Below are 25,385 nucleotides of genomic sequence, written 5' to 3' on the forward strand. Positions count from 1 at the left end.
CTTGGGGAAGAGTGGCTGGAAAGCTGCCCAGCAGAAAAGGACCTGGGGGTGCTGGTGGAGCCAGCATGAGCCAACAGCGTGCCCAGGTGGCTAAGAAGGCCAACAGCATTCTGGCTTGTATCAGGAACAGCGTGGCCAGCAGGAGCAGGGAAGTGATGGTGCCTCTGTACTCGGCGTTGGTGAGGCCTCACCTCGAGCGCTGTGTTCAGTTCTGGGCCCCTCTGTACAAGAGGGACATTGAGGTGCTGGAGCGTGTCCAGAGGAGAGCTACCAGGCTGGTGAGGGGTCTGGAGGGCAGGTCATCTGAGGAGAGGCTGAGGGAGCTGGGCATGTTTAGCTTGGAGAAGAGGAAGCTGAGGGGAGACCTCATTGCCCTCTACAACTCCCTGAAAGGAGGGTGTAGAGAGGTGGGTGTTGGCTTCTTCTCCCAGGTGAATGATGACAGGACCAGAGGAAATGGGCTGAAGTAGCGGCAGGGGAGGTTTAGGTTAGATATTCGGAAGAATTACTTTACTGCAAGAGTGGTCAGGCACTGGGACAGCCTGCCCAGGGAGGGGGTTGAGTCACCATCCCTAGAGGTGTTTAAGAAACATCTAGATGTGGCACTTCAGGGCATGCTCTAGTGGCAGAGATTGTAGGTTGTTGGGGGTTTTGTGGTTTGGTTTTTTTTGTGTGTGTATGGTTGGACTCGATGATCTCAAAGGTCCTTCCCAACCATGAAGATTCTATGATTCTATGATTCTGTTTCGGGAGCATTCAGCAAGAGGCATCTATAAAAGCCAAGTCACCATGGATTTAGGAGATCTGGGTACAGGTTTCGCTCGTCAAGATGCTTCAGTCCATGCTTCACTGTAGCTCAATGAATAATCCTTCTAAATGCAATGAAGCCTCCTGCATGCTCACCCCACATCTGAACACCTTGCTGAACACCTTGCTTGTAACCCTACCGCCATCCTGGAGTGACCTTTATTAAGCCTATGAGGAGCTTGTTGTACCAGGGCGTTGCTGGGGCCAAGAATTTAGCTGTATTCAAAGAATTGGAAACTAAACAAACACCACAATTATCCAGAGCTATTTATAGCTAATGCTAACAAAAACTTTGGAAGAGACATAAAGCCTCATGCTTCTGGGTGTAGGGCAATCTCTAACTACACTTACTAATAGCCTTAGACCTCCAGTTACGTAATATCTGCTCACAGTGACCTTCCATGCACTGGTCTCTGAGCATTGGCCATCATCGAAGAACGATAAAAGATCAGATGTAATTTCAGCCTCATCTAAAACACCAATTTTGTCATTTCATAAATTACTAAACCCTCTTAGCCTGTTCATTTTTAAGCTCTAAAAATGGGAAATCTTTAACTTTAGAGGGGAATCATGAGTGCTTAGGAGCGCTGGGCATTGGATGCTCTCTGAAAACGGCAGTGCTGCGAAGGTAAGACTCACAGACCGCACACGGACAGTAGCAACAATAATAAGCTTGAATCATGCAAAGGTAGTAGCTGGAGTGCACTAGTTTGATTCTCAAATTGTAGTTTTTTATGATGTCCGTAGCTAACAAGGCTAAGCCCTTTAAAATTTTTTTTTCAAACAGAAGGATACAAATGACAGCTTGTTTTGGGAAAGAGAATTTGTCTTATTAAGAAAAGACCCTTTATTAAAAATAAAAAGCTTCAAGGAAAAGAAGACATTTTCCTCCTCAAATTGCCTGTTTTCCACTTTGTGTGTATACATATATACAAACTTTTGAGTTTGAAGACTGATTATAAAAGATTGCATAACATAAGTGTTCTGAATTCTTTGCCTACTAAAATCCAGCTTTTTGGATAGGTGACAAATTTCTAATGCCATTTCAGTGCGCATTCAGATAAGAACTCCATCAAATAATAACTCACTAAGTGTAAAATATGTTTTGCGTTTTATCAAGATCATCAAGAAATGTAAAAATCATCCACGGATGAGTTTCACACAGTATTAAAATTCTGGGGGTTTGCTATCAAAACTGTTAAAAGAATCAAACACCTCGAGGGGTCTCCAGCTAAGCTGCCAAGTTGAAACCGTCACCGTGTTCTTCATTTAAAATATAGGTTCAATCATGTCAGTGGAATGATTTACTCAAACGCGTTCAGCTGTTTGCAAGTTTGTTATCACTTATTTTGGAAAATAGAGGACCGTTGAGACACTGGCATTCATATGCTCTAATGCTGTTACGCTTTCATAACTTCTGATTATCGGAGTCATGGGATAAATCTGGATTTTTTGCACTTTAGTCCATTTGTATGAAAAAACAAAGCACGAGCTGTGTGCTGCATTCAGCAGATGTGAGCATGCTTATAGGTACAGACAATCGCAATTATGTTAATGAAACTTAAAAATACTTATCTGTCGTAATTAAATTCACACAGCCCTCCCAGCACAGGCACATGTAAAGATGCTTTATGTTGCTATAACTACCACTCCTAGTGATATAACTGCGTTCACACGGACTTACATTGATTAAAACCAAATCGCATCCAAAGTTAAAGTTACACTGGTTTAATTTTTGCACTTCAATGGAGGCGTGAAACCTCCGAAAGGAGATTTCTGCTTTTTTTTTTGCACCGACTGGCATTTTAAAGACGTCTGGAAACAAGCATGGGGTGATACATTGATCACAGAAAGTGTGTAAAACTAGTGTACAACAGAAACCCTGTCCTTCCAGCGAGGCGCGAAACAGGGAACAGGGGCTTTTGCATGACTTTTCCTGCAAAGCCTTTAGTAGCCAGACTAATCCCAGCCACACCTTGTGCTGACCTTTGCAGACATTCGCACAAAACTTTCTGGGAGACTTTCTTTCCCCAGTCCCTTGCTTACTTCATCTCCCAGCAGGGCTGCCGGCTGGACCTGGTGATCCTGCTTCCGTACAAAGGGAAAGAGCCTCCACCTACCTTCTCTCCTTCCCTCCCTGGTTCCTCACTCCCTCTCTCCCCCTCGGGCTGGCAGGATTCCTCGGGCAGAGCATGCAAGCAGTTCGCAGGGAGCAGCCGCAGCCACAGGAAAGATGCAGAAGCACAGTCAGAAGGAGCACCTCTACAAGCTGCTGGTGATCGGGGACCTGGGAGTGGGCAAAACCAGCATCATCAAACGTTATGTCCACCAGAACTTCTCCCCCCACTACCGGGCCACCATCGGGGTGGACTTTGCCTTGAAGGTGCTGAGCTGGGATGCTGAGACTGTGGTACGGCTGCAGCTCTGGGATATTGCGGGTGAGTACAGAGAACCCTTTGCTCCATAACCCACCCAGAGACAATGCAAAGTATAGACCCAAACTCATTGTCTGTACCTCGGACACAATCTTTACGTTGGAAACTACCTGTGTCCGCGCGGGGAGGGACAGGAGGCTGAGGAGAGAAAACTTGAAGGGCAGATTGAAATTTTGGTGTTTCCCTAAGGCCAGCAGACTCCCAAACAAGGAGTGCCAGCGTGAAACCTGCCCTGTCGGGTTTTTCTCCCAAGCCCTCAGACACGTGCGGGGACGTGGACACCTCTCTCCAAATGCCCCAGTTCTTCCCCTGCAGCTGCTGCCCTTCAGCTTCCCTCATTAGACGAACAGGTGATGGGAGCTCTGTGATGGGAGGGAGAGCAACAAGAATTTTTGTTACATCTATTTAACTTGGTGGAAGAGATGAGGGATTCAGTAAGATGGTTAAAATTATTTTTATAGTTTAAAAAATAAGGGAAAAGTATCCCTGAGTTACTTTATCAAAATACCTTCCTTCTTCCTTTCCTTCCTCTCTCTTCTACCTTCCTTTGTTTGGCCCAGTGAAATGTAAACAACTTCTGACATGCTTTGAAGAGAGAAGTGTTTCTATTTGGCAATAATCCTGGTTGCTAAAATGCATTTACTCGTGTTTACTTGTCCTTATTCCAATATCAAGCAAAAAAAAAAAGATTACTTACTCTCTGCTGGGAGAAAAAGAATAGAAGTCCATCTATCTTTCCATGCTTACATAATTAAAAAATAAAGACTTTGACATTGTTGCTCTCAGTGCTTCAGAGTTTTAATATTTGGCTTCCAATTAAAACCACAACCTTTTTTTTTTTGCCGCCCCACTTGCTAGGAATTAATCACTTTTGATTCAGTCTGCAACATAACAGTTTATCTTGATGGCACATTTCGCACGCTATAAGTAATCATCCTCCATTTAGTGTACGCGGGAACTCAAGTACAGCTAGAACACAATAGCTTACAGCAAAAAGGGCATTTTTAAAACTCGGTTAAATTTAGAAGTTAGGTTTGTTAAGTAAGGGAGGGAGGTGAGCATTATGTCAGCTGTTATGCTGCGGCCTGGGCTGTGGGCTCAGTGATCTACTCTGGAACGGCACCGAGTAAAACTAGTGAAATGAGAAAATTCTTGACATTCTTATCGGCGGAGGGAGTGCCTTTCTTCTACGCCGAGCTGCCTCATGTCTCAGCTCTGAATTTGGCACCAAGGTACTAAAACTTATGCAACAACGCTACTTTATGCAAAACATGCATCACCTCCGCTTTTTTACACATCAGTATGGTCTTGTGGTTTTATGATATTAAATACATATATGCTCAGTTTTCCTTATTAAAAGTTGGAACAATAGGGAAGCCATTGCTTCTATTGCTCACCGGTGACCAATTATAACAGTAAATACATGCACACCCAGCAAAACTTTTCTGTATGAGAAAAGGCATTTAATAGTAAATTCTGAATGCATCGGGAGTGAAAGAATGTATTTGGTGTGCCTTGTTTCAGAGATTTATTACACTACTAATCATGTGCTGGCGGATCATATGATGTAGCTTTCAGTCAGGCTGCAGAAGCAATTACACCGAGTTGTAGTACTGAATGACTAGCATGCTTTCTGAGTTATCACACGTGACAGAGAGAATTACAGCATAGTACTAAATTTCATATGAATTGCTCAATTCAAAGCGTCTCTGTGAAGGTCAAGACAGTGGCCGGCAATAAAAATAGTTGCTGTCTCAGTTTTAATGACTTCTGTGTAAGGAGCTTTAGCCGTTGATAGATACACGTAGAAAACAAGTTCTGTAAGCAGCACACTGAATTCAGATCAGCGTGGTGCTGGCATAGAAGTTATCACGAATAAGGCACCTGCCTGCTGAGAAAAAAGGTTGCTTAAAAATGAAAGCGGAGTAAAACTGATTGGAAATATGGAGAGAATGGAAGTGGCTGGTTACATATCATCACTTGCAAAACACAAATAGGCGACGATAAGAGGGAAGAAAATATAAGCTCTGGTCTCAGAATGTCCTCTCTGTTTTGGTAGGACCTCTGTTATTAGGTCATGTTTAGCTTTGGGGGCAAAGCAATAAATTTTCGGTCTCTAACTAAGCTGAAGGATGTTGGCTTAGCACTTAGGGCATCTTGAACTGAAGTAAATGCTGCAAATGTATCATGTATGAATATATACGTGTATGTGCGTGTGCCTCTCTCTCTATTTGTCTGTGTGTATATATATATATATCAGGCATCATTTTAGCTCTTACATCCTTTCCTCTCCCTCCATTATACAGCAAGTGAACTTACTGCTAAGCGCGATGAGTGCTCCTCCTTGCACTTCGCAGTGTGGGTCGGTGGGCAGTACATTGTTTAACAATCAAGAAATAATTTTCTCAAATATGATTTGAGTAAAATTAGTATCAAACTTATCTACATTATTAGTAGGATTTACTTATGTGGTGATTTCACGGGGGGTGACTTCATGACATGCTCCAGCTGTGGTAGGGCCAAGCAGTTTACCCTTGTTTACCTTTACAGACATAAGAAGAAAAAGCAAATTTAGTTCATGTAGTGCCATCTAATTGCAGAGTTAAATATAGTTTATAATTCTGTAGCAGTTTATGTTTCTGTATTCTTTAATTTGGTAAACAAAATGATAATAAGACGTGATAGCAAAATGCTGAAACTGTATTTATTTAGATGAAAGATAAATGCTGAACAATAAGGAAAACTAGCTCTAGAAAAATTAATTCAAGGATAAGGTAGGTTCTGCATCAGATATTATTACATTAAGACTTGGTTGGGTTTTTTTTAACAGATAATATATTCCTGAAGCTATGGGTGTTAGACAGGAATAATTAGACAAAACTTCATGGTTTATAATGTCATGATATCTCTAACAACACACCAGCATGAAAACCTATCAATTTATGTCTGATTCAGTGAAGTGCCCGAGTTTCAAGGGACTGAATTTTCACTACTGTGTGCGGGAGGAGATATACATGGTAAAATTCTCCTCATCCTTAATTACCTCCCAACAATTTTATTTAATTGAATGTCCCAAATTCTCAGTTTTGGTGTTCACGTCCCTGTTGAAGCGTGTCATCACCTCTACTGCTGTGTCATACATCTTTAAATCTTGCTCCTCACTCAATTTTATTTTTTTTCCTTATCTTTTCTGCTGCCTCTGTATGAGTATCCTTTAAATCCGTTAACAGAGAGGAGAAAAGCTTTAAAAGAAACTCTTAGTCATATTTTGAATGAGGCTGCTGTGGCGGGGGTGGCCCTGCAGGTGCAGGCTGGGACAGATTTTGAAGAAACCAACTATTGCAGACAGCCGATCCAGCTGTATTTCCCATTCACTTCTCTGCAAGGCTGCTCTCAGTGCTACTGTCTATGTTTCGTGTCCACACGGCCCTGAGATTCGTCTGAAGACCAGCGTTAGCCGCAGATTTACTGTGGGGAGCAGCTCTGCAGGTGCAGCAGAGGGCAGAGAGCAGCACCTCGGGGCCTCCCCCGTCCCCTGCCAGTTTTTCACAGCCATGTCAGCGTCACCGTTATCTCTCCCTCTGTGTACGTGTGGGCTGCTTTATTCGTTGCTACCGAAAAGGCGTTGGTTTGCTTTTACAAGGCTGGATCAGTCTGGAGGAGAGAAAGCTCGAGGGAGACCTCGTAGCCCCTTCCAGAACCCAAAGGGGCTACAGGAAAGATGGGGAGGGACTGTGGATCAGGGAGTGATTAGTGATAAGATGAGGGGTAACAGTTTTAAACTGAAAGCAGGGAGATTTAGATGAGATATTAGGAAGAAATTCTTTCCTGTGAGGGCGGTGAGCCCCTGGCCCAGGTTGCCCAGAGAAGCTGTGGCTGCCCCATCCCTGCAGGGGTTCAAGGCCAGGCTGGACGGGGCTGGGAGCAGCCTGGGCTGGTGGGAGGTGTCCCTGCCCAGGGCAGGGGGTGGAACTAGGTGATCTTCAAGGTCCCTTCCAACCCGAACCGTTCTGTGATTCTATGATTCTATAATCTCACCTCATAAAGGGTTGGACCGACGCATTGGACACATCCACACAATACCAGTGGCAAAAGAACAGTTTAATTTCCTTTCCCTGCAACTTTCACCTTTGGAAACAGCAGTCTTTGCACAGATATAGGCAAATGTCCCTGCAGTTGTAAAATTCTTAAGACTGTTATGCTCCAGAAGGAGTAAGCAGACTGTTCACTAATGCCAGGCACAGCACGTCCTCAGCAGTCCAGCTGCTAAGCGTTGTGGTACATGTGCGTAACTAAGATAGTCATGGTGCTTTCTAGGCTGAGTTACCTTGAAATTACTGTTCTGCAAACATAAATAAGTCCCTCGCTGTGGTGGTTTTGTTTCAGTCTAGGTTTGTGGGGGGTCGCTGGGCCAGATCCTGCTCACAGCCAGCTTTTCCACATCCTACGGTGGTGAACACCACCTCAAGGCTGGCTCGAGTTTCAATCCATAAAGACAATGACTTAAATTCAAGGGTGAGAATTCAGAAAGGTGAAGAGAAAGGTAAAAAATGTTTGAATGTTCACAAATTCCACCTTCTCAGTGTTGGCTAGAAGCCCTCTGTAAAGCACGGTGGTTCCCCAGAAGCTTTTGCCTCTTAAGATGAGGGATGGTGGGAAGAAGTAAAACCCATTGTAAAACTGGGCATTAGGCAGCTTTAATCCATTTTTATTCTGTAATATATTTCAGATACTGTGGGTGCAATGGTGGAAATTATCTGAGTTTTAGAACTTTATCGTTAGTTTTTATAGCTTTATCAGAGATGATAGTGGTTAGTGAAAATTGTAGATTTCTGCACAAGTCATGCTGGCAAATTTATGTGGGGTGCATTTTTATAAACTGAAAATTCAGCTGTCAATTGCTTTAAACCCATGAAACGATACCTTTCCCTGCTGCATAGGGGCCACTGAGATTAGGATCAATGTGCAGGCAGGTGCCATTCAGACAAGGGAGTCCTTCCCTTTAGTGGAAATCTTGTTGCTTTGGCACCTTGGTCTCACTGGGTTCACTCCAAAGCGGGGTAGGATTCATCTGGTTTAACAATGAAGCATCTTGTTCAGAACCATCTGAGTGTAAGCTGGGCTTGCCAGGGGGTTGAGGGTAAAGATTAAATACTTCCATAATGAAGCTTATGTGACTACTCTTCAATGTCTGTCCTTGCTGAGAAGATGCCCTCTAGATATCTCTTCTCCGTCTCTGACTACAAAGGGACCCTAATCTTAGATACACCCAGTTAATTTTTTTTAGAACCTGAATTAGGGCAGGAACCCCAATGTAAAGCGCCGTCTCTGTGGGCAAAGGCCATCAGACTCGTGGCAAAGGCCACAGCCACCAGATGCCAGTGGCCTTGCAAGGGATGCAGTCAAGTACAATGGGCCAGATCAAAAAAATATTTCACAAGTTTCTGACCCCTCCAATGAAAAGCAAAACCCACCTTCCCCAGTCCTTCTTGCAATAAAGCAGATTCTAATGTTCAAGGCTGCCTGCGAGACACCGCTGAATACCTAATGGTTGATCTATTTTCTAGACTAATTACTGCCTCAGCCATTGTGTTGCTGAAAACCTAAGGCCAGGTTCTGACACCTTTAATACATCAAACAGTGCCTATTTTCATGAGCGATTCTGATAAATGAAAAATTTTTAGGCACCTCATCTATTAAGATAGGCATTTGTTCACATAAGTGAGAATCTTTGGAAAAAAGAGTCCTCCTGCATTCTTAGACACAATATTTAGCTCTCCAAGCACAATGCAAACACTGGAGATCATTTTTTTCATAATGTAAATTGAATAAAAGTAAAGCCATTATGCAAATGACATAAAGCTAAAAGTCTGTCGTTTACAAACCACCTCTTTTTCCATTCGAAGTTGCATACTGTCTTTATGACAGGTATGTTCATATATTAATCGCAACTGATGGGGAAGAAGACCACTTCAGAAAGGGTTTAGGCACTTTATTCAGCCAGCAGCTCCATTCTTTCTCTTTCATTGAAGTGTTTGAATACGGAAATTGGTAAGCTCTGTCCTCCTGCATAAAGCTGCTTTTACAAACATGGTGGCTTTTCCGTGCAGTAAAAAACCTAAGTAACTGCAAAAGCAGCTAGAAGCAGAGGGAGGAATCAGTGTCATAATGTTTGTCAGAGCTTTGTGAGCCACTACTAGACAGAAGATCACATCGTCACCAGAGCCTTTTATTTCTCTGGTAACTTTATGTGTGATGAATGATTTTATGCTGCAACTTAATAATTTAATTTGTGTTCTACGACATGTCTCACCTATCTCAGAGATCTGTGTCCCAATAAATATGTGTAAGGCCCAAGTTTAGCTGTTCTTACACCATCTACATCTCATGTACAGTGCAGGCATCTCAAGAACTTTGCATGAGAAGTACAAAGTATCATTGAAGTACAATGTGCATCAAAACCTAATTGCATATGTTGTTGCTTGCCTCACTGCAAAGTTTCTAATCAGACCTTGACTTTGGTTTGAAGGCACCTTCTTGCAGATGAAAAAAAATTTCTCAACAAGGAGATTATTGAATAGCACATGACTTAGCCATTCCTCTGATTTAGCTCACTGATAGGAATCATAAGACATTTTTATAAAGCATAGCCATAAGAAATTTTCAATATGACCTTGTATTTCCCAGAAATGATATATTTTTATCTCGTTTTATCAATGGGATGCAGTGTTTGCTTAAGGTAGAGAAAAAATTTAACTTGAATTTGGAGAAGACAAACATCCACTTTTGGTTTCTGTATCATGTGAATGACTTTCTCCTTGCTGCAAGAGCTAGGGCATAAAACCAAAGATAAACATCACAAACAGATGGTGTTGACCCCATATGTGCCTTCAGTGCTATTTCCATTAAATGAATGGTCTAGAAGCCCAGTAATCAGCACTCTTCAGTTCCCAACCCAGCCTTACATTTGACAGCGCAATTTCGATCAGATAAAACCTCCACAGGTAACCTTCTTAGGGTCAGAGGCAGACTGCCGATCTTCTTGTCTTCCTAACCTACTCAAAATTATGCACAATGAGAAAATAAGGCTAGAAACGGGTTTCCAGTGAATGTTGTCTATGTTCAAAGCACTTTTTTCAGCTATGGAAGCATATGGTTAAATACAAGAGTTCTCTTGCTTAAAGACTGCTGTTGTTGTGAGATGTTTCAGCAATTTAAAATTCTTTTTTTTTTTTGGATCACAGCTCAGCAGTAGACATCAATGGAAATGCTATTTTTTCACTCTTCAAGAAAAATTCTCTGTAATTTATTTCCATTCTTGGAACATTTCTTTTTAAAACTTCCCATGAAAACAACATTTATATTAACAAATGCATAACTAACCAACATACCACATCCTGACATCAGGTGTGTTAATTTTTACACTGTTAATCATACAAAATGATAGATATTTACAACAAAATGATAGATATTTACAAATGTCCGTATTTGAGTATACGAATATATTGTTAGCTCACAAAAATACTGTAAATAACTTCCCAGAAAACACTTTGAATTCAGCAAATAAAACCATAAATCTTCTGAACAGATCTAGAGTGAAACCTCTCCTCCCAGATCTTTTCACTGGAGCAATTCAGCTCTTCATATCGCCATTGCTGTGCCATTTCTTAGAACACTTTCCACGTATGTAAGGCTTTAAATTCACCTTTATCACCCCTGTGTTTCCGTTTGCCAGTAAAAGTGAATTCATAATGACTCTTATGCCTGGTATGGTTCCAGAGCTTAATTATGTTGCTGTTGATTATTACCTCTTGCATGAGAATATGCGGGATCCTCTTCATGCCTGAGCAGATCAGTTGTGTTAGATGTTTCACACATAATACCATATGTTTCCCAGGAGTTTCCAATCTGGTACCTAGATCTTTTGTGCCTCCTGTTTAAAGTCCTATAACGCACACCAAGACCCTTGGTACTGTCCACAGATCTAGAAACTTGGCAGCTTAATAAGAGTGTACACTGAAGTTCAAGCTTGTCATAAAGTTATCAAATTTCCTTGGATGTTTGCTTTAAAACTCCTTTTTCATGCTGTACTCTCTTGCATTTTCATACAACTGAGTCTAGCATGGTACTTACAATTATTTAGACAAAGAGTAGTTTTCCAGAGACCTAAAAAATGGAGTCCTACCTTCAGTAATGTTCTCTTAGAAAACCTGCTGTGTGAAATATTGAGCTAGATTGGAAGCAGTGATTATTACAAGGTGGTGTTTTTTTTTCCTCCCCCCTCCTACTTTCTTCATCACAGGTCAGGAAAGATTTGGAAACATGACCAGGGTATATTACAGAGAGGCCATGGGGGCCTTTATTGTCTTTGATGTTACAAGACCTGCAACGTTTGAAGCAGTGACAAAATGGAAAGAGGATTTGGACTCTAAGTTGGTTCTTCCAAATGGCAAACCTGTGCCGACAGTCCTCTTAGCAAACAAATGCGACCAGGGAATAGATGTTCTTATGAACAACGGCATCAAGATGGATCAGTTCTGCAAAGAGAATGGGTTCGTGGGCTGGTTTGAAACATCTGCCAAGGTAATGTTTCCAATTCTTTTTAAATGCTTCTCCAAGTACAGAGAAATTGGTTCCTAAACAGTTCACTCAGTCAAAATGTGTACCTTGCAAATCTCTTCTCTTGGTGGAATTACTTAAAGGTGAATTTTTAAATTAATACATTTCTATTTGGCTTTGACTTTTTATTGCAAAGCAAATTATGTGCAACGTTCTGACATGCGGCTGGTCTAGTATGATAGGCCAGCACTAAAATATGTAACTGGTCAACAACTTACTGCGTCATAGCCTGGGGAGGAAGACGACCTTTGGCAAGACGCAAAAGCTAGCTCTTATGAATGATATGAGGATATTTTTCATCATTCCTAATAGTGAATATTATCTCTAAGTATTTATATAACCACTTTGTCTGAGAAATGCTGATTTGAGACAATGATTTGATTGTGTTAGATCCCAGGAAAAAAGTCAGTCTATCGTAGAGCTTGTACGATGCTTACTGTTATAAGCTCTCATTCTCAAAAGCCTTTTCAAAAAAATCACATATCTGGGGAGGAAAGAAAGGTCAGTGGTCAAAGTGCTGAATGAGCTGCACTGAGGTTCAGTTCCTGCCTTGGTTTCCTGAGTGCCTTTAAGAAAATGGAGATAAAAATCAGAAAGGGCACTGGGACTTTCTGAGTATGAAGGCCCAGGGTACAGTGCTCCTGTACATCGATTTGAGATTTCTCACCGCATGCAAGATTTGGAGACCTGGCGTGTGAAATATTGATTTGAACACAACAGCTCAGTGGATGTTATATTTATTGTATTCTCTCATTATGAAACCTAGTGCCATCATTAACAGCTTTGGAGAACGTTCGGATGTTTTAAATGTGAAAAGTTTGGCTCTTGTCTGACCTAGATTGTTAGTAGACTGAAAGCCAAAATGCTACATTCAATTTTTTAATTTCTCTTAAGCACTTCAGGAAAGTTATTTAAGAACCTTTGGAGTATGTACTTGTATTTTACTTTACTGATCTTGACTCCTTTAAGCATTAGTACTTAAAAGAAGACCTACCTGTAATCAGCAGAAGTAAGGGGACTAGCAGCATGTCCTAGTCTGCCTCAAGCATTGCGTGAGCTCTGGGCTGAGATGTCTTTGTGGTCAGCGTCTTTGCTTTCCTACTGGATTGGTCTCAAAACCAGTCACTGTTTCTTCAAAATGCAATTTTTAGAGAGACATTTGGGTCTAGGTCAGTGTGTAAATTATCTTGCTCTACAAACAGGGTACTTCACGTTCCTGCATGTGCAGGACTTGATTTGAATTCAGATCTGTGGATCTCTGATGATTTCTGCTGGATGAGGCCACCAGAATCCAGTGCTCCTCTCTAAGATAACCAAACTTTTACTATGGACTGTGTCTAGTTCTCGTTAAGAAAGAGGCCAAGATCTCTTACATCAGCTTCTTTGTGATAATTATGGCAGAAAGCTAATTATTCCAGGCAAAAAAAAAAAAAAAAAGAAAAGAAAATATAGATAGCAAGCATTTAGAATAGCAGCTACAAGAAGATGTGGGGCGTTAAGGGGATTGTTACAGGACAAATTATTATTATTGGTATAAGAATTACATATTCTGCCTCTTTTTAATATACTGTTAGGTGTCCAACTGTCTTTCAGGACACACCTAACATGAAATGTCTGGTTGCGAGTATTTGGGCTCCAGTTCAATAATGATGTGTAACACTGTGTATGGCTGTTTTCTTCAGAATTACTTCTTCTTCATTTCTGACATGTACGTGAGTCTACATTTCCTGGTGATAAGAACCAATTCACTGCAAACTATGACCTGAGGGCAAATCCGTCACAAAAGTCATGTGGAGAGAAATGAATAACAGATTGTTTTGAAATGCCTGCATCTAAAATACTTCAAAGAGAATGAGTGAGAACAGGATGGAACACTGTTTAAACAATACAGGGCCATAGTTTCATTATTCTAGGTCCGGATCAGCAAAGTCATGCAGCCGGTCACTGCTCTTTGGCCTATGTGAAGGAAATCTGTACAACGAATTCCACACATCAATCCACAGCAAGCACCTGTCCACCTCTTAAAAAGAGCAACCACATTTATCGTGCCAAGGGCCATTGCAGGTCATGGCAGAGAATGAATGTACAGACAATTTCAAAGGTGGCAGAGAGGTTTTACTGTGATGACGGACCCAGTCTTGGGCAGAACTATGGAAGCATAAAGGACATGAAAAGTTTAAAAAAGTCACAACAGAGGGAAATTCAGTACCAGTTTTTCTAAACCACATAGAACTAGGATTTTCAGTTATTTTGAACAAAAATACTTCTTACTTTATTTAACTCAGAAACTCAAGCAGTCCTCAGGTTTCCAGTGCAATCATGTAGGAACAGGAAGAAGTCCAGCTATGACAAGACTTGTCTTCAACAGCCACGGTGAAGGGAGTGGTGAAAATGGAGGACACCTGACTGTTACCAGTCTGTTCTCTGCTGCTATAGACTAAAGGCTTGGATCTATTGTTCTGCAATCCCCACACCTAATTTCCACCCAGAACTGGAGGCTCCTGACTTTAAAATGATGCAAAGAAGAGTAATTTCACTAAAGATGGTAGAATCACGACATTTAGGCTAAGTTAAATCCAAGTAATTTTCCCACTGGGTCTACATTCTGAACCAGAACCTACACATTTTTTTTCTGAACAAAAGTTATTATTACTGATATTTTTTAAAATATTGGATGCAACATGTATCTAGTATTCTTTCAGCCTAGGGCATTTTAAATAATTGAACTCAGGTCTGGGGAAAGAACCTAGCTATGTTTGCTGTAGAGAATAGAAACTCTTTTTCTGAAGCAGAATAACAGTGACAGCGAAGTCATCATATTGCAGCTAGCAGTTTTAGCAGTTCAAATAAGTAATAACTCTTTTTTGTGGTATCCTGGAATAATTAGATCTCCAGAGGTTTTCTGGAGACGTGCTTGGAAATCTTATAGCCTTCAGAGCAAACTGAATATGATTTATGCATTTTGGAAAAACAAAGGTGGTTATTTATAAAAATTCATCTTTTAGTTCTGGTTGCCTTGCAGAAAGTAACATGCTATATATGTTCCTACCATATTTCAAACTGTCAATGGTTTGACATTTTTGTCTATAGCAGTGGCAGATTACACCAAAAAACATCACTATATTATTCCCTGGTGCTGTTTTTCTTAAGTTAACAACTTAAATATAAAACATTTGAGCCACCTAATGCGTTCTTACATATTAGTTTTGATTCTTACGTTAATCTAACGGAAATATTCAGCCTGTTCCAATCTTCTGCTCCCTGCAAAGATGGCACTTGTTCTGATAGTTTGCCGTGTAAGAAGGGCCTTGTGGGGCAACAGCACAATGCAGGAGAGTCATAAGTTACGCGTATCAGCATATATCTGGTGGAGACCCTGGTCTCTTTTACATATGATTGCCTGGTTTGTTCATATTGATTGCAGTCTAAAAGAATCATAGAATCACAGAATCGTTTAGGTTGAAAAGACCCTTGGGATCATCGAGTCCAACCATCAACCCCACTCTACAAAGTTCTCCCTTACACCATATCCCCCAACCCCACATCTAAACGAGTCTTAAACACATTCTTTCTGGGAATAATTTTTTCCTAATGTCCAGCCTAAACCTACCCTGCTGCAGCTTGAACCCATTCCCTCTTGTTCTATCACTAATTACCTGTGAGAAGAGACCAGCACCAACCTCTCTACAGTGGCCTTTCAAGTAGTTGTAGAGAGTGATGAGGTCTCCCCTCAGCCTGCTCTTCCTCAAACTAAACAGTCCCAGCTCCTTCAGTCGCTCCTCATCAGATTTATTCTCCAGGCCCTTCACCAGCTTCGTTGCCCTAAAAGGCGCGTCCCCACATAGCCACAAACTAACCTTAATCGTAAATCCTTTAATAAGTTTCATTACCACAACTATTGTGAAAAATGCTTTTTTTTTTGGAGGAAGGAAATTTCTGTCACACATTTAATTATCCCACATGTGGCCAGAGTAGCTGAAAGCTCCACGGCCATTTCCAAGCCTTTAAACTGTTTTCACCACCGTTCCGAGTTCAAAGAGGTGAGCTTTTGACTTGGATTAGAAAAGCAGCGATTTCAAGCTTATTATCACTTTATAATGAAAATGGAACTTGTGCATCAAAACAGACAAGTCGGGCAAAACTAAATGTGCTTGAAAATACCCGCATCCGAAAAAACTTGAAATACCTTAAAACTGACCTTAGCTGTGCCGTGATCATGCCTGAGTTCCTCTTTTCCCTGCTGTAATTCTGCTGTCAGCAATGCAGAACTAGGTGAAAAGACATTTACGTTTTGTCCAAATTGCCCAGAAGGGCTGGTAGCTGTGCTTTTCAGACCCTTACCAAACTAGGCCAAGCACACAGCCCCTTGTCTGCTGAGCACCATGGCCTGGAGACGGCATGAGCAATGAGGCTCTGGGCTATTTGGACACATCCTATTTGGACCAGGAAAAATTACAGAGTCTTTCTTCCTCTCGGAAACTCGGATGGTGTGTCCTTTCTCCAGCTTTTGTCTGACAGGCAGTCCACAGTGTGTCATAGTGCCCAAACGCTGGACTAAGAATCAGGAGTCCTCTTTGCCACTGATCTACCAGGTGACCCTCAGAAAGCCACTCTCTCCCCTGATCCATCATCTTCCTCCACAAAGCAAGAACAGCAATTCTGTTCATCTTACCAATGAGCTCTGTGAATGAACCAAGCTCTTCTAGCCCTTGTTTAAATCATATTATTCAGTTCTTCTGACTGGACAATTATTACGAAAGATGAAAAACCCAAGCTATTCTGTAGACTTGCAGAGGAACAGGATATGTGGCTTTGATTTCCATAAAGACAAACGAGGTTTGGACATGTATTTGAATTAGGCTGACACACTACAGCTAATCTGTTGATCTGGTAACTGAAACCAAAGCAATCCATTTGAGACTTCCAGACCCAGTTAGGGTTGTCTAGTTCCCTACATTGTCTTTTTAATTCACTCAAAAAAACCGCCTAGCCAATCTCACTGCATAGAGCCTTAGAAAATATTTCAGCTTCTGCCATAAGCCAAGAAATGAAGCTGACACCTAAGGCAGAAGCTTTCAGTGCAGATATACAGTCACTCTGTGCAGAATCCTCCACAGAGTTTGTTTCCTGTGACTAAAAGAAGAGGATTTGCTTCAGATCATCCTGCAGGTATTAGAGCTGTCCTATAGCTCTCTGTATCACTCTTATGAAATATGTTATTTAGTGCTGGCCAAAAGCTGAAAATTCAGAGTCACAGAAATGCTGAGGTCGGAAGGAACCTCTGGAGGTCATTTAGTCCAACAATTTTGTTGCAGAATATCCAACCAGCTCCAAGAATTCAATTACATAAATTACCTTGTTCTCAGGGTTGCAGTCATGGCAGTCCACGTCCATGAATTTCATGCTCGTGCATCCGGATGGCTTTTAACTTGTTAGGTTGTGTTTTCCTAGAAACACAACAACAACAGTATGGCACAACATCTTAATAAGGCTCTGCTGCCCGTGGCTTCCAAGGGAGCTCTGCTAAGGGAGCACATGGAGCCATTCCCTCAGATTGTGTGCTCCAGGGGACTGCAGGTCAAAACGTCTTCAAAGTCATACCCCTGCTCCTGATTTTAGCGCATCATAGAAATAAAATGTGGAAACGATGTGATTCTCACTAGGTGCCCATCTAATACCTGAATATTTCAGAATTTGTAAATGTTTACTGAAGGCAAGTTGATTTCCTTTAACTGCAGTAGTGGAGTCTAAGGTCACATCTCTAAGTGGTGCTGGCTCAGACCTGCCCACGTGCCCACGTTGGGCAGCTATGCCCGCATACACGTTGTTCTTCACACTGACTTTCGAGGCAAGACTCAGAAGCACCAGGTTCAGCCAGAGGAAGAAACCACCCAAGTGTAGAAAACGAGCACTTTTATACCAGAAGGCAACCAGACAGACAAACCTAAGATGTCTGCATGGCAAAGAAGGGTTTCATTTGGAAGTGAGACAGGCTCATAAAACTAGCAGAGGCCTTTTTTCTTCTGTAAAGAGCTAAGAGCCAGTCTAGTCTGAGAGGATTTATTTCGTATATTAAAATGGAATGCTCTAAATGTTAATGTTCTGCGTCTGCATTAGAGCTGACAGATGAGGGGGAAGGCAATCCAGAATGCAAAGAAGCTTGCTGAGCTTATGTGCTGCTTTGAGACACATTCAATAAAGTATTTATTTTCCTTTCAGTTGATCGTTGTGTTACAAGACTACGTTATTTCCCATAGCAATAGGTTCAAAGGTTTTAAATCATGCAGCTCTACTTCACTGCCCTCAGTTGCTCTCCTTTCCCTAAAACTGCCCTTTGAAAACGTACATTTGAAGATCGATCTACACAGCAGACTGTAATTTCATTTGTGTCTTCCAGTGTTCCTCTCTGGCTTTCAGAGACTGCTCAGAGTTATTTTCTTTGCCTTGCTTTGTTTGGTAATAGAATAAAGAGTAGCATGTGCTGATTTTCACTTTTGCATTCCTTCTTGATGGGGTCAAGAGAGAGACCGGTTCGATTAGTCAGAGATCATCGCAAGAGCTGGGTTCAGGTCCTTGCTCTGGCAGACGTTGGCAGGTTGACGCAGGGGAAGTCACTTGGGGCTGGATTCACAACTTGGACAAGAGAGGAGAGGAGAGGAGAGGAGAGGAGAGGAGAGGAGAGGAGAGGAGAGGAGAGGAGAGGAGAGGAGGCAAAAGAAAAAAGTCTGAACTGCAGCAATCCTGTGGTGTTTTGTGTAGAACAAAGGCCACAAGGGAGATGACAGTTAAGGCATTTCAACATAGACACCCTCTGAAATACATTATTTCACTCTGTTGTCTCACCTATATTTTCTTTCTTTTTTGAAACATATTTTATTTTTAAGCGTAATTGGGGTTGTTTTCATGTTTCAGTACAATTGGTAGAGTGTCTGTGATTGTTCCTCTCTTAAGCTTCGCTTGTTGGTCTCTTTGTATTTGTTGGGTGGATTTTCACCTGCTCCTTTTTCTCTGTCCTTCCCTCGATTGCCTTTCAACACCTCCTGCTCTCTGAAATTACCAGGGGCCTGGGTGTCTGTGTTTGGATAGCAGATCACCTTCTACCGTCTGCAGCTGCTTCGCTGCCTAGCAGAATATTGATTTCTGTTTTTTTGGGTTTTTTTGTTAGTTTTTTTTTTTTTTTTTTGCAAAACACACTGGAGGAGGAGAGGTGCAGAAATCGATATTTCATTAGACAGAGCAGGATACAGATCCAGGACAGGGAGCAGACAGCCTAGGGTTAGGGTTGTAGCAGCAGGCAGTAGTAGCATCAGAAAGGAAGCGGTCAAGGCACAGAGAGGGGACAGCAGGAGGTGCTTTGTTGGCACCAGCACAGGCTCCTCGCAGCGAGTGACTTGACATGTTGCTTCTCATCTGTACCATGTGCCTGTTGTCATCTGAACCCCAGGAGAAGGCTGGAGGTAGACACAAGCTCAAAACCAGCTGTGCTGTCTGCCAGGGTCACCCTTCCTCTCTTGCTCCCCTTCTCCCCCTGTAGCAATTTTCGTCCCCACAGCTTTAACGTTTCATAGAAATGTTCGGGATTAGAAAATGCCTCTCTGATCTGCCACACACTGCAGACAGGACTTTTTATTCCATTCCTCTCATGCAGAACAAAAGGCAGAATTTTAATAATCGGTGAATACTTGCAAACCAGCACGTTTTGCTTGAAGGAGCAAGAGCTGGGTAACAAACTTTGGCAGGGATCTGAAGGGATGGTGCCCCGGCAGAGAGGAAGGTGGTCATGGACCGAAAGCAGAAGGCTTTTCAGGTGGAATGGCCAGAGCCGGCAACGATCTGTATCTGTATCTAATCCCATTTCACAGATATTCAGTAGGCCTGGGCAGACACCCACCAGGGAAACAGCAGAGTCAATCCAAAATGCATTTAACAACATAATAAGGAATACAGGTCAAATTTGGCAAATAATTTCATTAAAATGGAGAAAGAGCAATCCAGAAAAAAAGAATCATTTAATTTTCATATTCCAAATATTCAATATTTTGATTTTTTTTTTATGTCAACACAGTACTTGCATGTTCAAATTTGGCTTTCTTCCCCAAAAAAGCTACAGAGGTTTAAAAAGAGGTTTAAAAATCCAATTTCGCTGTGGTTTGAGTTCTGGCTGAAGTAAAACAGCATTGTTTTTTCCTCCTGAATTTTTAGGCTTGGGTCTGGCACATGGACTTCCATCCACCACCAGTGGGGATTAGGGATGTCCACCTATACCCATTTCACCCTTTTGTGGGCTGGGGTTCCTTCCCCCTTTCCCACTCTTATAAAATGATGACCTTAAGCCTCTGACAAAGAGGGTTTCTGTTAATACATCTGAACATTAACCAGTTTGGGCACAGTCTCAGATAGTCACTAAGACATTATTGAAAAAATACATGCTGCCATCCCAAGAGAGAAGCAGCACATGGATAAATGAAATGCTTACCAGTCCATTAATAATGGAAAACACAATGGAAAAGACTTTTTCGTGTGTGTTTTTGTCCACTTAGCAATCTTTAGCAATTAGATTGGTCTTCGGCTTTCTAAGCAGTACTGAGAGATATTTTTCCTTGTCTGTTTTTTTCTAATAAAATTTCACAGTGTTCTGAGAAAGACTTTTGGTGCACGCTTGAGGAATTTGCTTGCCTGGTCTGAGAGCGCCATGTGATACACTAACATTTTAACATCTCAGTACAGAGCTGATTCCCAGCTCCGTATTACTTTCTAGGGGTTAGTATGTAAATGACTTGTCTAAAGATTTGGTTTTTTACAACCGACTGATATTCTTTACAGGTCTCAGTTCAAATATTTAAGTTCACTTGTGTAGTTGAAGAAACCTGTGAAATCTTGGCACTAACTAACATTTCAGTCAGATTCCCAGATTTCAACTCTTTACTGTGGTGCAAAGGGAAGGTCGATGGAGTTCGTGGGGCTTTGCCATTGATTGCAAGGGGATTAGAAATCAGCCTCACAGAATGCGTTATTCTAGCTTTTGATCTTCATGTAATTGTACCATCTCTACCAAGACACACACACATGTGCCTAAGTTTCCTTTTCTTGTAGTTGAATTGCATAATTTAACAACTCATCTGACTTTTTTGAACATACACAGGCAGTAAAAAAAGGTTTCACATGTCAAATTTTACAGGTTATTTTATCAGTGATGCTGAGTCGATGCTGAGGATCAGATGAAGGTAGACTTCATGGCACTCTGTGTGGGTGTTTATGGTCTCAGTACAACAGGCTCCAGATTCATCTTGGAAACCTGGGTCAGTCTTACAGTGCAAATAAAACATAATCTTTATGGAGCAAGAGTAGAATGTGCATATACATAAATACATACGTATATATTTGTATGCATTTCTATATGTACGTATGTGAGATACGATTTGCCAGCAGATTGAAGCTACAGTGAGGTTTCTATCTCCTGTCATACAAAATAAGTGATCAATGATATCAGTTAGAGTGGAAGAGTGCCTTTTATACAAGAAATTCTGACTTTTCATTCCAAACATATCGGTGGCTGTCATTGAAAAAAAATCCTTACTCAGTATTACTGCTAATTTTATACTCTGTGCTGGGCTGTGTCTCCCTGATCGGACTGTTTCAGCTTTGCTTATTCTACAAACAGAGTAAGGGTTGCTGCAAGTCAAACGTGCTGCTGAAGTAAGGCACATGTAGAAAAAGACGTGCTTTGCCTTTTGTTCTAAATCCCTGGAGTGGGGATTTCTGTCTTACAAATGAAACCACCGGTGATGTATCTCTTCTGAAGCAGTACATTGGAGATAAGTCACCCTCAACAAAAAATAGGAGGGGGCTTTGAATCATGTAGAAATTTTTTTACTGCTTTGTGAATAACTTGAGATTGTGTCATTTATTCAATGAATCTGGTTCATCAGAGGTTTCATTATGAGCATTGTATATGGAAATCTTTCTGAAACTGTGGAAACGGCTTTAAAAAATAAGTGCTATTGATGGCTGTAATTTCTGATAGGAAATAAATAATTTGAAAATCAGGGTAACCATTAGCTCAAGCAGTAAAATATGGATTTTGGAGTGTTACTTCAGGCGTCTGCCTTTAACGTCCCTCTGGCACTTATTTGTTTAGTTTATTGAAGCAATCAAATCACCAAGAGTTTGGGGTAATTTAAAGTGATCTCTGTGTATCATCTGTAGGAGATATGAATCATAATATACAAAAAACCCTAACTAACTTAAAAACTACAGTAAGCATTATTAATACAGTCAATTTTTAAAAGCTGTTTTTTAAGGAAAGTAAACTGTTGATGTTGCCTAGAGAAAAGTTTAATTATGCACAGGAAATATGCAGCATGGTGTAATTAACATTGACTAATCAACCTCTCTTTCACTTGCAGGAAAATATAAACATCAACGAAGCTTCCAGATGCTTGGTGAAACACATAATTGATAGCGAGAGTGATCCAGTCCAGTCCATTGAACCAGATATTATAAAACCACACTTGAATTCCTCCAAGATTGTCAGTTGTTCAGCTTGCTTTAAATCCTAAGAGACTTCCAGACTGCTGCAAGAGCTGAACGATGATTCACAATGTATACTTTATCCAACGTACCCAGCCTGCCCAGACTGTCCATAAGCAGATTGCCATCTTCTCAAAATTATACTTAAATTTTTTCATAATTTTTTGACAGGTAAAATTTGCTATGAGCTGTTCATTGATAGGAACTATTTGAAGCTGTCTTTGGCTACTGGTAAAATAAGACTCATGGTGACGGCTGTGTTTTCCTGGTTGGGTAGCATCACCAGTGATATCAAAACCTATTTCTTTGCAATGTGGTTTCTGAAAGCTCCTATTTGTGATGTGACTGCAGCAATACCCTACTTGTCCATTGGTCCTCCAGCCTGTCTTCTCCACAGCCTGACCAGGCAACCGTCACCATTGCACTGTTTTGTCATGCCTCACACTTGAATGATCTTATTTCATATGAGGAAGATGATGATGACAATGAAAATAGAGCTGTTCAGACACAGCAGGAACACTCACAGTGAAATATTGCCGTTGCAAGTTCGGTCTCCTGGGTGAATTGGCAGGACTGAACATGAAGCAATATCACATGTCATTCAGTTCTTCAGAACATCTGACCTTCTGAGACTGAACCCTGACATAGTATTAGCTGACCCTTTCTGAAGAGTTACGCTCTCCTAGGTGTTAGCATCATCTTCAGGTGAAGCGGAATGGAACAAGTTGAGGGTGAGGGGTGACAAAACAGAGAATGAGGCATACAGTCTAATAGGCGAAGCGCTGAGAGCTTTCAGAAAGGTCACCTATTCTAGAAAGCCAGCAATTCCTCTGAAAAGCACTCGTTGATTTTGTTCCTTCCTCTCCGTCTTTCATGCCATGAATGTTGTCCCTGTGTGTTTAAAATGTATATATTCTATAAGTCCCTGCATACATCCCTCCATTAGGTTGATTCTCATGGGAAAATTCCCTGTCCGTGCTATCATGTAAAAGCTGAACGTTTCAGGAGCTCATCTGTGTTGAGTCGCAGGGTATTTGCTTTCTGAGAACGTTTTTCTAAAAAACACAGTTGTATGAACGATCACAGGAAGCAAAATGAAATAATCTTAAGAAACACTCCTGGAATATGTGCAGAAATCCATTGCGTTGTACTGTGGAAATGTAATGGTTGATTTTCAGAGTCTCACAAAAAAAAAAGCAGGCTGGTGGAGTCATTCAGACAAGTGTGTCTAGACAAGAAGTCTTGACATCTGGCTGCAAGCCTCTGCAAGACAAACTTTGCTTCTCTCCCGCCATAGACTAATCCCTTCCTTGTTCTTGTTCCTACTCGGCCTTTTCCTTCCTAAGCTGTGAACTCTCGCTGGCAGGAACTGTCTTCTGAGACGGGTTTCTGTCCTTAGAGGTGTCTAGCAGCGTTGAGGGATGGAGGCAGGATCTCATGACACCTCATGTTTGCAGACACCACTGCAATACTTCACGGAATACTTACTTGGAAATGAAGGAGTGAAACTCTGAAAGGCTAGGAAAGATGAAAAAATAAAATAAAACCCTCAAGGTGACCTTATCCTGTGAGACCGACGGGGTTCGTGGGTCTCTAAAGTTCAGCCTATTACTGAATGATGTGTTACTATACAGGCAATGCAGAGGAGAGCCGGAATCAGAGACGTAACGCTTTATGTGCTCGTCCTAAAGCCTGAAACTGATATATTTTTATCACAGAGTTTTAGAATAAGAAAGCAAGGTCTGTGCTTTTAAAAATAAAAAGCCACATCTGGAATTAATCTGCACACACACATAGATGTATGGATCTATATATATCCTGAGCTGGCCTTTTTCGAGAAGAGTAAATTTCAAGTTGTCTTGATCGCAGTGTTATACTTTGACGACTGTGTTAAACATCCTTTAACTCCTGCTGTGATCTGGGTCAAATACCTTAACCTTTCTGCCTCAGTTTCCTCATCTGTAAAATAGGGATTGATGTACACACCTACCTCACAGCACTCCTTGAAAGTTACTGTTGGCACTATGCTTTGAAGATATATCTCATACCAATGCCAAGCTCTATTACCGCTCAGAATGAAATATGAGTGCCCTCTAGCATAAATACATGGTTGCTGTAATGCCTTAATGCTCTAATTCTATCCAGGGCTTGCCTGCGCTGCAACAATTAGCTTCATTTATTCCACCTCAGTTAACCTAGTCGAGGTTATAAAGCAACGTGTGGCCGCATGGGACAATTAGATTAGCTGCAGATGGGTTGCAAACAGAAACTGTGGCTGCAACAGATGTCATGGTACTAGTTTAATAATCTCCACAGCAGAGCTGCAGTTCAGAACCAGTGCCAGGTCAGCTATTTCAAATTTAAAGCATTATTTATGTCAAGTTGTATGGATGCCTTACTAAGGATAACACTTAGTTCATACTTTGAGCCAATACTGAGAGAAACACAAGCACCTAGATATTCAGATGGCTTCTAAAGGGCTAAATTTTTATGAGTTGAACCCCGTGCTTTAATTATGAATCTGTATGCCTCAGGTGAAGCAGAGGAAGTTTTTTTGCTCAACTTGCAACAAACATAGAAGTTGTCAATGTGTTTTAGTTATCTTCAGATCACTTGTCTTTGGTGGCTTCCAGCCAATACGCACTAAGCATAATGGTAACTTTCACAAATGTTTGAGAGCTATGGCTAAAGATCTGGTATAACATTAATTAAAAAAACCCCACATAAATAAAAAAGCAAGTTTGTACAAGCCTGTTTTACATTATGAACTCATCATCTGCTCCCCTTGTTTCTGTCATGTCAGGTTTCACTGCATTCACAGTTCTGGGGCACATTTTCCACCTCTGGTAGATGGTGGAGAGAATTTGGCCAGTTTCTAGACTAAGGACTATGTGAGGTATAAGTTCTAAAGTCATACATATTTACACCGTAAGAACTAGAAGACTATCATGAAGAATCAGGCTTCCTTAGGAGGTTACATAATTCCAAATGTTC

At 41.3% G+C, this 25,385-nt stretch overlaps 1 protein-coding gene across 1 annotated transcript; it reads left to right on the top strand.

Annotated features, from left to right (window-relative positions):
* The first annotated feature begins 979 nt into the window (after positions 1-979).
* On the top strand, positions 980-22,420 carry RAB38 (RAB38, member RAS oncogene family). Its single transcript, XM_054223842.1, has 4 exons — positions 980-999; positions 2,983-3,245; positions 11,545-11,825; positions 22,268-22,420. Exons 2-4 carry the CDS (start codon positions 3,041-3,043, stop codon positions 22,418-22,420), a joined length of 639 nt encoding a protein of 212 aa, XP_054079817.1. The 5' UTR covers positions 980-999; positions 2,983-3,040.
* Positions 22,421-25,385: the final 2,965 nt, after the last annotated feature.

The sequence above is a fragment of the Rissa tridactyla genome, chromosome 1 (genome assembly GCF_028500815.1).
Source record: "Rissa tridactyla isolate bRisTri1 chromosome 1, bRisTri1.patW.cur.20221130, whole genome shotgun sequence".
In the NCBI taxonomy this organism is placed as follows: domain Eukaryota; kingdom Metazoa; phylum Chordata; class Aves; order Charadriiformes; family Laridae; genus Rissa; species Rissa tridactyla.

Excerpts from the sequence above, each read along its gene's own strand:
- RAB38 (XM_054223842.1), top strand. The coding sequence starts at position 3,041 with ATGCAGAAGCACAGTCAGAAGGAGCACCTCTACAAGCTGCTGGTGATC. Across the intron at positions 3,246-11,544 it reads GCAGCTCTGGGATATTGCGG|GTCAGGAAAGATTTGGAAAC; the intron begins GTGAGTACAGAG and ends TCTTCATCACAG. Across the intron at positions 11,826-22,267 it reads GGTTTGAAACATCTGCCAAG|GAAAATATAAACATCAACGA; the intron begins GTAATGTTTCCA and ends TTTCACTTGCAG.